This window comes from Gymnogyps californianus, chromosome 6 (genome assembly GCF_018139145.2).
Source record: "Gymnogyps californianus isolate 813 chromosome 6, ASM1813914v2, whole genome shotgun sequence".
Taxonomy (NCBI): domain Eukaryota; kingdom Metazoa; phylum Chordata; class Aves; order Accipitriformes; family Cathartidae; genus Gymnogyps; species Gymnogyps californianus.
The window spans coordinates 31,561,149-31,573,815 of NC_059476.1; the positions used below are offsets into that span (position 1 = coordinate 31,561,149).

A 12,667-nucleotide genomic window follows, 5' to 3' on the forward strand; every position below is an offset into this window, starting at 1 on the left:
TGAAGAGCACTTGACTTCAATCCTGGTATCTCTGCACTCACAACAAAGGTTCATTAGGAGTCAACTGCATTAAGAGAAGCTGCCTGCCTAAGGAAGGGCTGCAAAAGAGTTCTGTAATGCACTACCAGTATCACCCATGTCCTCAGGGGAGCACAATACCGGACTTGCAGAGAGGTGACATGATCTAAGAGATAATAGCTCTTTTTCATCTTCATGGGGCTTTTTTATATTTCATATCTTCACCAGTCAGTGTCTATCTTCTCTTTTCTAATTCTCAGGACAGCTAAAATCAACATTTCTTTTCTTACAGTAACCTTTTGCTTTCACTTTATTACACATGAGCACTTATTTATACCTTGTTGAGTATCTTAATAATTGTATCTTAATATTTCAACCACTAGAAAATGAAAAGGGGTCAAGTGCATGGAAAGGTAATAAAACAGATTAGATTAGGGTTAGAAATGCTTAGAAAATATTTTACATACTTTACTTATCACCTCATTGAAATGGAGTCATTCTGGAGTGGACCGAGTAAGCACATAGCAGGATGCAAAACAACACAGCATGTAGAATTGGGCTTCTGGTATATAACTGTTTTAATGCAATAATATCCTGACAATTTGGCACGGGTGGGGGGGAAAAGACATAAAAGGGACAGACTAAATATTACTTATGGTTATCAATTTAAGGTGTCCATTTAGTAAGTGCTAAGATCAGTAATGTGTCAGTTAAATCTTCAGCTAAACAGTGAATTAAGTAGCCAAACAGAAGCTTCTTCTTGTTTGTAAGTCTGGCACAGAAAATCTTGAGTCTCATGATACCATGGTTTAATTCTCTAAGCCCTGCCTGGGACATCAGCAAACAGTCTTAGTGACTCCAGTGAGAATCACAAAGACAACCCCCTGAACATTTCACAGTACTTCAAATATAACTGCGATCGCTTTGGGGCTAGGATGAGACCTACTTTCTCTCTCTCAGGATATCATCTGTGCCTGCAATAAAATTGAAAAGTATTTCCATCAGCAGTTTTGCTCTCTCTATATCAATGGCGAATGCAAATATTAGCATTTGGCTGGATGACTGATTTGTTAATTATTTCCCTGCATTGTGCTGCACTTGGATTGCAAGACAGGCAATTATGCTTTCCAGACCCCATGTTCATACCCACAGCAATATACAGACAAAAACTTCCTACGCATAAATGGCACCAATCTAAAGGGAAGCTGCTATCAAAAAAAAAAAACCATGAAAGAGAATTTGTTTGGAAGTATGTAATACCCATTTGCCCTTAGAAGGGATCTGAGTCAGGGGCAGCTGCAAACATTATGGGATAGAAAGGGAAAGGAAAATGGAAGAAGCCTTGGAGATTTTTGTGAAAGGAAGGAAAGGAAGAGAACTGGAGACAGTATGCATAAAGTTGAGATTTTTGAAAAGGAATATGTATTAAAAAATGTTGGAGAAGCAAATTCTACTCTCCTGGTCTCTCTTTGACCCTTTCTACTTCTGTGGCATCTGCACAGTGCCTGTTGTGTCTTCTCAACTCTTCCCCTCCCTCCTGCTACGCAAAATCCCTTCTTTCTTGAACTGCCCCACATATCTGCCCTCCAACCTGTTCCCTCCTGAGTGGAGCAACTGGCTACCAATGCCTCCATCTCCTCTTAGTTGACTCAGTACCAACCCTAAAATTCCTCCACCCCAGCAGCTCCTATGGGTGAATGGGGAGGCTCTGCCAGTATCCCTGCAGCTCTGCGCTATGTGTGACAGTTCTCCAAAGAGTACCAAGTATGGGTGCTGAACACATGCCTGGCGCTCACCCAACACACATAGCAAGCTCTATACTTAACCTCCATGGAGCATGGACACCTTTTTTTCAGGCAGGTTATTTTTCTTGCTGTTTTCTTCTTCCTGTGTTTGCACTATTTTTAAACCATTTCCAAACCTTTCCCCTCCTTATCACTACCGAAAACTCAGGTAACCCATAAAGAAATGTGGGTTCATCCCCAGGAAATTTCATCCACTTATAGAACTTGTTTATGCTGTCATGGATTGAATTTGTATGTAGAGGTATATTACCATCAAAACTGATGAAAAAATACATTAATTTATATCAAATCCATAACTTTGTTTCTAAGTAATAATAAGTAGATCATAAGAATTTGAAAATAAGCTTGCTTTAATGCTGAATTACCAAATAGATCACCCTAAAGAGCCAGCTCCAGAATCAGGGAATCACAGCCGAACTTCGAAGATATGATGATTCACAAGAGAAAAATATAAAGCTTTGTAACTGCCTTCTGTTCATACAGAGGAGTTCAAATATTGTCCAAATCCAAACAGATTTCTAATACTATGCAGATGAAGTCTATTTTCCCCCTTGCCACTCAACATTTTCTAAAAGCAAAAGCCTAACTCAGGATACTTTGAGCACCCTGACCACAAATTACTTTCTTTAGTTTCCTGAAGCTGTTAATGAAGCATATTTACTTAGCTGATTTTCCTGTAATTTCTCTTACTTGGGATATGGACCTCAGAGTGTGCCACATGGCTTTTGGAGCATTTCTAATTGACATATATGAGAGAGAAAAATTAGTGAACATGGATAATTAGATCTTAACTACAGTCTGCCTCATTTAGCCCTTCACTTTTTCTGTTTCCAGTGAGCTTCAATGAGCTTTCCATTAATGCCTGTATCTGAGAGACTTTGACTAGAAACATAACTCCATGTCTTAAGACTGCTAAGTCAAGAAAGCTGGCCAGGACTTGTGAAAAGAATTTGTTTCCTTTTGAGGTACTCAAGTACTGTTTGAAGTTGTCACTACAGTCATGGAGAAACACCACAGGGCCAGCCTGTACCCAGTGCTCCGTGTTGCCATGCTGCAACAGGCACCAGCCAGGGAGAGCACAGACACGAAGAGGTGGCCAACCCCTGAAGATGCTTGAAAGCCAGGCAAAACAGACCTTGGTGTATCTCTGCTCTAGCTGTAAGAAACAATGGGGCCACCAATGACTAAGATTTTGTGAAAAAAAGCATGAGGCCTGACAGCTTTTATAGTGGCTGGTGGGCAAGAAACACCACAGTAAAAAGCATCCAAAGGAAGCTACAAACCTCACAGGCACAAATAACGCATTACAAGATTGATCTAGTAAAGCCGTAGTATTTTACCTGATTGAACGATTCCTCATTCCACTTCTTAAAAATACTATATCATCCATTCCAATTAGCTTCAAGTGTGTAATTTACATTTTGACATGATCATGCTTAAGATAATCAATAAGAAAAGGTCCCAGCCCTAGTACATTGTGACCTTCCTGTCTACCGTAACATTTTGCAGAATGCAACCAGTAACTGTTTGTCTGAAAGATTATAACTGTCATGTGTATTTAGTAAGCTGTGTCAGCCCATTGACTCTGGTGAGATGTGCCTGTGATACCCATCTTGACCTTTCCATGGTGAGTGCAATATAATATGTGAAAGGATTCACATGGAGATTATCTTTAGCTCATGCAGAGAATATTTCTCAAACAAATAAAACTATGATTTTTAACCTCACCTCTAAGTGGGTATTTGGGGGAAAAAAAAAAAAAAAAGTGATGTGCACTCTGAGAACAGTTCTAATCCCTAAGCAGAATCTTGTTGTAATGAAAACTTCATTGCCCTTTAAAGCCTAGGCATATATCCACAGTTTCCAGGCTCTTTTCTAAAACTAACAAGGACACTTTATGCAGTGAGTGTAAATAGCAGTCCACTCAATTAAACTGCTCATGTAAGGAATATGTTTATTGCAGTGACTGACATTGATATTTTATTTCATTTTCCATGGAAAAAGCTCCTCGTTAATTTTAACAGCATTAAATGTTACTACTCAAAGACAGTAACTCACAGCCCTGTCCAAATGCTAGCCTGACATCTATTAACAAATCCTTCTGTCCTCTCATACCTGTGTACAGAGACAACTGGGCATGCAATGGGATTCTCCTCTATTTCACAAGTGAGGGAGGACCACCTCTCTCAGCTCACAGTAATACATGGTAGCTTCCTTAATCCACTAGTAGGATATGTCTTTTTTAACACTTTGAGCACGCAGCATCATCAGATGTTTGAGGAGGAAACCTTGGCTATTGGAGGCAGATGGCTCTCGAAAGTTCTAGTCACATGTCTAAGCAAAATAAACTAAGTAGTATCACATGTCACATCCACCATTAGTGTTCCTCTCCTTTTCCTACTGATCTGCTTAAAATTTTGAATTTATACACATTGTGATTCAGTAAAGCACATAAGCAGCTGTTTGACTACTCTGCTTTTCTTATCTTTCCAAATACAGATTTTGTAATACCTCTCCTGAGTACCGGTACATGCAGTTACCTACAGACTAAGGTGCTCACTGAGTGAATTGTGGAGGGCTCCAACACAGACTGTCCACGTGGTCACAGATCTCAGTACTTGGTCCAATCTGGATCATAATTATTCCAGTGAACATCACATGGAATATCTAACATTGGACCAGTTTTGAATTTATTTCTTTCTGATATTTAGCCAGTATTTTCTTAATTTAACCTTTAAATCCTGCTGAGAATCATATTGATATATTTAAACGTTATTTCTGTAGAACTCAAGGGAATGGATTAAAGGACAGAGCTTCAAAGTTATTTTTTTCTTTTTATACTCTTATTTGATTCTTTAAAGTGTCATCTAATTTCAGGCTATATTTCTATGGCAATATGAACATATTTGTACTTGAAAATATTATAAGAGTCCATCCTCTCTAGTGAAATGTTATCAAATGCAAATGGCTCATCTTTGTCAACACTTAAGCCTGAGTTGTTAAATACTGTGTTCTGACAGGAGGTGGGCATTCATATCCTTAATCCAGTCTGACATGGTCACAACCATCTCACTTCTGCATCCAGTAGTTCAGAGATCCTTACTGGAGTCTTGATGTGGTCCTTGTTCCCTAAACTTTTAAGGGCTGCTATGCTAGCTATTGAGTCCCAGGTGGGACTCCTGAGTGTAAAAGTGTTGCTGCAGCCTCATCCAAGGAGCAGTCATTTGGTACTGGGCATTCAGTTTCCATAGTTTTAAGATTGCAGTCAGAAAGGTGGGAACAACCAGGAAAAACTTAGTCACTCCAAGAATGGATTTCAGGAGATATATTCACAATGCTGAACACAAACACTAGGAAATTATCACTACCATTAGTGTTCCTTTCACAAAAAGTCAGTCACATTCATATGGGCTCAGATTCTACCTCTAGTTTGTATGCAATCCCTGAATGAAAACATCATTAGTCTGATGAATGTAATGGAATCATTCAAAGAAGGGAAAAAAATTCCAAATCCCTATTTTCATTTTCTGTTTGCTTTTACTAATCATCTCCTACAATGCTTTTAGGAAATGTTTCTACAGAATAGTCTGAGTACCACTATTTCAGACTGTGCTTTCATCAATATTGTTTATATAGTTTTAATTTACTCTTAAACTGGGATAGATACCCTCTTCTAATTCTTCTGAGCATAAACACAGCCTAAATCTGGTTCTGATTTAAAACATGCCCATCAGCAGACCTAAAACATGCACAGAATTGGTTACTATTCACAGCTTCAGACAAAAGAAAGCAGTTTACAATAACCACTGAATTCCCCTTGCTTGCAGTTTGCTGTCACCACATGCTTTATTTATAGTGGGCCTGAAATAAATACTGCAGGATCAGCCATCTTTTGGTGCTGCACAAAAAAGGAAAGCTATTAAATATTTACCATAAGTCTCGCATAGCTTTGCCTCTGACACTTTCCCTTTCACTAGAGAAAAGGATTATTTAGCTCATGATTTTCCAGAAAAAGACAGGCAATTGTGACTGTCTGGAAGTGAACGGTAGCATCACTGGCATGCCCTGGGAGGGGGAGGTTGTGTGAACGCGCACCAGGCACAGAAAGTCTGCACCTCCCCTGCTCCTCTCCAGCAGCACAGGGTGATGCCAAGGCAGGAGTCTTAGAGTGTCATAGGAATGTTTGTGCCAGCAGAATGAGGTGCACTCATGTTACAGCACTTTCCAAAACTAAGCCAGGACATTTGGTGAATCCTTTCCAAGGAGGCTGATCAGATTCCTTGAGTTAAGATCAAATGAATGTTGTGGATGCTCCAGTGAAACGCGTTGACAAATAATACTGCACTCTTGTGCATTGCATTTGTGGTGAATTTAAAAACGCAAGCCATTTGTATGAAACAAAAATAGATTTTGCATGCATTTCGTTTTTCACCTGTGAACTGAATGCTGTAGGACAATAAGTTCATGGCCTAGTATCTGTGGGACAGCCAGCCAGTTAAAGATGAACTTCGACTGGCCCAGAACTAAAATGCCTGGGGGCAGCTGTGTAGCTCAGGTAACTGATTAGGAACCGATACTGAAAAATGACTGAGAACTAAACTCCAGGGGGTCACAAAAAGATTAAAAGCAAAGCAATGTCTTTTTCCACCACAACCCAGGTCATTATAGGGTATGATCATAGCCTTCCATAGCATTGTCTAGCAGAACTAGCACCAATCCCTGCCTCAGTACATCTAGAGTAATGTAGGTTCCTAAGGAATGAGCTGCATCTATATAAGTATCTAATGTTTTAGAATATCAGCCTTGTTTGCCTGAATAGTATCATGCCTCATGGAGTTCTACTGGGTAATAGTGCACAGTGCCAAAGAAATTTTTTTCCTTCTCCCCTCGCTGCTGCTCTTTTCTTTAGCAAGAGAGAATTCACCTCCTAGATGTATTTTGTCTTCTACACTGAAGGAAGCAGAGCTCGTCTGGAGGGTCCCATACCTTTCCACACCACTGGATCACAGGTCTCTTTCTCCAGGAACGGTCCAATACTTCAACTCCCTGCCACTTGCCTGTCTGCATCCTTTAACTTCCCAAAAGCAGCACAGGGAGGCACGCTGCAGGCTCTGGAGAACTAGGCAGCCAGACTTTGAAAATGAGCAGTCAGAAAATGCAGCGTTTCACTCAAGCCAGTAACAAGACAAGTTCTGGCTGCCTGATCAAACCTCTGGCCTAGCTGGTGAGACCTCCGTCCTAATTTTGTGGTTTCATGTGAAAACATAGCATGGGTGAGGTGATAAGAACAAATTTAACAGGGATTTTAGGGAAAGAAGCTGTCCGAAAAAAACCTTGACATCCACAAATTCCTGAACCCATAATGGGATATCTACGCGACTGAAACGTGGAGAATTCCACTCAGGCCAGCACTGCACACTAATCACTCATTGAAGAGCTATGTTAGTGTACCTTGAGCAGCGCAGACTGATGGTACTTGAAGAAAAACCAAGTTTGTATAGCCAGAGAAGTGCAGACTCTCATTGTTTAGGCAGGGAAGTATCAATGGGCATTCTTAATGCTTCCCTTCTGCTGCGTTTGATGTCTTGCAATTTGATGTCCTGCACAAGTGCTGACACCATGTACAGCTTTTCTTGACAGCCAAATAAAAAATAACCAGTTCCCCACCCTGAAAAAGAAACCCCACAGGGAACTTAAGTGTGATAATAAAAGTGAGTAGCAGCAAACACTGTCTGAACTGTCAGGTTATAAACAATGCTCATGAAACCTTCATGGCCAGGATCAATGAAAGGAAAGGCCATCGCTCTTGAGAGCCAAGAGCCATTAGAAAAATAAAAAGCTTTCTGTCTCAGAGCATTTATGTCGAGATTTCACGTTCCACTGCTTCTTCCATGGCCTTATAGACTACACAAGCAAGTTCACTTCTCCTTCCAGTGCTGCAACAGCGAAACCAAGCCACAGATTGCCTCATAAGGCATTCCGTGACCTTGAAACGTATTCTGTAGAGCCATGTGACTACTTCATATAAATGTCCAAGATCACCAAAATTTAGGGTTTAAGTTTTCCCATCACAACAGTGAATTTCCTAATGCACATATATGCCTTTTTCATTTGAAAGGGTTTCCAAACTTTTATGCAAATTAGATAACTGAGTGTACCCGTCTCTATGATCTTTATGGAAACTAGCTTTGTTTTTCCATAGTAGCAGAACACTCCACTGCAGTTTCATTGCTGCAAGCCATGTCTAAAAAAGTAAAAGTGATCTCTTAGCACAGTCATTTTCCTGACAACCAAGTCCCAGGAGATTTTGCCTTTCTCCCGTTTTGTTCTTATTTGGTTAAAAATTACTATCACTAGTGACTGCTCCCATATTTTTCATGTTAACTATTCTTCTTCTCACCAATACAATCTTGTAAAATTACTTTTGTTGAAAAAAGTATATTTCATCGTAAATTTGGGGCAGGTAACTAAACTGTCACAATCTTTTTGTACTTAGGTAAATTAACCCATTTGTGCCTAGGAAAAATGATTTTTCAAAGTGAGATTAATCTAACTTCCCAAATATTGTGGAGATACCTTTTGTTCAAGACATTGGGATACTGGATCTTTAATAGGGTTCTATGCATATGTCAGTTTGCTGAGATCACATGCTGATAGGGTTTAGCTTGTATAAATACTGAATTGCACAAAGGGAAAGCCAGCTTAATGCCTCTGAGCACAACTTTCTGAATAGCCCCTAATCATCTAAGAAACAACCCTCTATTAAAAGAAATAATTGATTTTCAGTCTTTGTCATTTATTTTTCCCATATAACTCTAGTGAGGCTGAATGGGTCACTGATGCGAACTAATAGCTCACATCAAAATGCAACTGTCATACTGAAGAGGAGATTCTATGAATTGTATAAGTTTAGAGCAAAAGCATCATCTGTGAAAGTTCTCACTTGCTAACAAAGAAGCTGTCTGACCTATTTGTCCTTAATAGTATTTCATATCACTTTATGCCATTTTTCTTCTTTTCAAAATGGATCTTAACTCATCTACATCTATTATCTATGCAAGCATATTTCAGTCTGTGGAACCCTCCATTACTGCTTACTTTGGCTCTTCATTATCCACATAAGTTGATTATCTGAATCACATACTATTGTTTTGGAACCAAGAGACAAGGCAAGCCTTAAAAAAATAAAAGAAACAATAAATAGAGCAAGAAAGCAATAAATAATGATACTTCCACTAGAATTATGTGGACAAAGAATAATGTATATCACAATAAATAAAGCTTTAGCAGTCTGAAAATACTTTAAGAAAAACTAACAATTACTTCAATCATTAAACAATAAACAAGCTGTCCTGGATGCTGTAAAACACTTTTTTTTTTTTTTTAAATGATGTGGCCACTAGAGTTGCTGGTGTTGTAATTTGGAGGTCAGCAAGTACAAAAGCACAACAATTACTCACATGAAATATCCCTGCCAACACTTGATCAAAATTACTCTTTTAAGTGACTTGCATCTGTGATATGTATTAGGATAACCTGTTTTTGTTAGTCACAGATTTGGGAACCCTTCCTCTGTGTGGAAGAAGAGGTGATGGTTTGTAGTTTTAAATGCCAGGCCATAGAGGCAGCCACTGGACCACTTTTCAGGTCCAATATTCAGGAAAACTAACTCCAAATGTGGAACAAGCCAAAGCACAATAAGAAACATTTTCTCTCAATGTAAAAACACAAGGATCCAATAGAAAAGCAGACAGAAGTTCTAAAATAAATTATCAGAAAGGATTTTCCCTAACTTTCAAATACAAAATAATCCAGAACAATGTAAATCTTTTTAAAAAAGATATCATACATATTTTCATAATATCACTAGCATTCACTAGAATGGAGCAAAAAGAAGCTGGAGTGGGCCATAGGATGAGAATTCAACTACATGCATCAAGATAGTGCCGCACCTTCCCTCAACAACTTCAGAAGACCATTTTCTTCTGGCTTCTGGTATAAAGCCCGTGTCAGTACATTTAGGATTAGGCTCCTGGTCTCTCTTTAATTTTGGCTGAAAATCTTGCCTAAGCACACTACAGGCACATACGCACATCATACAAGGTGGCAGAAATTATTCCATGCATCTTCCTACCTCCCTTGCATTCCTTGAAACAGCTAGACCACACCCTTTGAGAATAATCTCAAAGATTTTTATTTCAGAAAATCTGGAACATCTGAAAATCTGAAGAGCTTTAATTTAAACTCTTTTCCAGGAAATATAAGTCTACCCAGTGTTCCCACAGAAGCTAACAAATACGTTGCAATTTTGTTAGCATCCTTCTACTTTGTGTACTTATTTTATACATTATCTGGAACACCCACTTAAAGACAAACTTGAGAGTTACAAAGCCACGTGGGAAATTCAGCCATACATTTTGCTTTAGAGTACCCTGCTCTGTCTTGGAAACCTCAGCTAAAGATTTCTTTCCCTTAGGTGTTAGTCTGTTCCTGATACTGCTTAGCTCTACTGCACATCCATGTATGAGATTTTCTCGTATATTCTCAGAAATTGTACTTCCACATTACAACCTGCTTTCTGTACCAGTCTTTGCCTAGCCTACGTAAAAATTATCTTCTCCACAACACAATATAAATAGCAGTTACTTTGCTTTATATAATTATGGAGCTTTAAATATTAATGCAACTACTACAGAAAATCTCTGTGCAAGGTTATCTGACTTGAGAACAAGTTTCCTTGGAAGCAACATTAACCAGGAAAAGTTAAGAGACGTGTTTTGTGAAGAGATTCTGCCTTCTCAATGGAAAGACAACTTTTATCACATCTCTATGAGAAAGTCTGCCCTCTCCATGTTCTACTGACTTCCTTTCCTGCACTCAGGCTACACCTTTCTTATTCTGCCAGATGCAGAGAGGCCACTTTCAAACTCACAGGTGCCAGACCATTAACACAAGTTCTCAGCCTGCTGTGATTATTCACCCTGTGAATGACAGGTTCCTCCCATGCACTCATAACACTTGTTACGATGGTTGTTTCTAGAATAGTTGTTCATAAGTTAACCAAACAAAACTGTGTGTTGTCCACATGGGAATAAGCAAAAGAAACATCACTGTTGGATTTATTTTTTAACAGAAGCTTGAATGGATATGGGATTACACCTGTATTCAATAGGCTAAATTCAACACAGATGATACACTCAACATATCAACCATACTGATTTCTTTAAGAATCCATGCTGATTTCTACAAGAATCAGAGCAGATTGTGGCTTTCTATCTCATATCTGTGCCATGAACACTTCAAATAAATCTAACAGACAGAGATAGAACACTTATATCCCTTAGCCACAAGTTTCGTAGTATGCCCTTAGGAATGCAAAGACTTTAACTTATATCAACATACTTCTGAAGAGTGAGGCTCAAGTTGTGGCTGGCTGACTTGATCTTGTTCTGGGCCTCTAAGTGGGTCATACTGTCAGTGTTGACTCCATCAATGGCTACCACAAGGTCCCCTTGGTTCATCTGTGACTGTGCTGCCTTGCTGCCAGGGGTGATCTGTGTGGGAAAAGAAAAAAAAAAAGCCATATTAGGATAAGTCATTCTGTACACAAAGCACTTACAGAGAACTCACCCAGAATTATAATGAGGAATAGATACAGCAATAAATACAGTAACAGATACAACACTAGCTGTATCTATTATTGTATGGGTGGAACAACAAAATTTATGGAAATTAAACAAACTCAAAAGTTAACTCACATTTATGCAAAGGTCCAGGACAACATCTACTTGTCATTACTTCCATTTTGAGAGGTTAAGCCCAAGGTAGTGGTTCCCTTACCACATATTATCTCCTCCTCAAGGGGATAATTATCACTATTTATATTGCAGTAGTATATAGAGACATTACTCAGAAGCGGAAAACTAATGAACCACTATCTACTGCATGATTTTATTGTATTTTTCCTCCTAAAACCCATTTTTCCCAAATTAATTCATTATATTGAGCAGACAGAAAATGAATGTGTGTGAGGGGCCTTGGACATGCTTTGCTTCTTTTATAGCGAGCTTTATAGGAAATCATTCTGCTTAACCTTACCCACATACAACTATAGCTCCATTAACAAGACAGATTACTACATACCTGAGACGACCTCATCAACCTGTTGGACCTGACACTCCAAAGACAGACCAACACTTTTAGAAATAAGAAGCCACAATGCTTCAACTACAAACGCAACTACTGAGACAAAAGTTCAGGAATTCTGGTTGTTCACTACGGCATCACATTTTGTTAGCTCCAGATGCCTTGTGAACTGCATCTTCTCCGAATGGATGGTATCCTGACCTCAATTTTACACAGCCCTCTCAGCTTGCATCTAGATGACATTGATACAGTACAGCTACTTAGGAAACTTGACTCCATTAGGGAACGCCAACTAAACCAGAAGAGCCTTTACATACCATCAGCCAGACAAATTTTAGTGAGCACATCAGAGTTGTCCTCTGCTTTCAGCACTCAGTACTTAAAGAATACGGACATAAGCTATAGGTCTTTGCTCTTATTTTTAGGTACTCGTTTCCTTACATTCCTCACTTTAAGAAAACCCAAGGATAATCTAAAATACTACAAACAAAGGCTGCAGTCAAAAACTCTGTTCCTTCAGCACAGTGAACATAAGAGAAAGATGTGTCTGATTATCAGCCAAAATTCCCCTGTGAATTCAGCCAGGCTGAAACTGTGAAGTTAAATTCCTAAGGAAACCAAAACCCAATGCAAATCCAAACACTTTTCCTCATCAAGTGTGAAGTGAAATTCCTTAACCTGCCTTCCCTAATATGGCC

At 39.0% G+C, this 12,667-nt stretch overlaps 1 protein-coding gene across 2 annotated transcripts in view; it reads right to left on the reverse strand.

The window, feature by feature from the left end:
* Positions 1 to 12,667, reverse strand: part of LDB3 (LIM domain binding 3) — a 119,624-nt gene that overhangs the window by 74,621 nt on the left and 32,336 nt on the right. For both annotated transcript variants that reach the window (XM_050899395.1, XM_050899396.1), the window contains exon 2: positions 11,226 to 11,377. In XM_050899395.1, the coding sequence (XP_050755352.1) occupies positions 11,226 to 11,377 (152 nt within the window). The remainder of the gene's footprint in view (positions 1 to 11,225; positions 11,378 to 12,667) is intronic.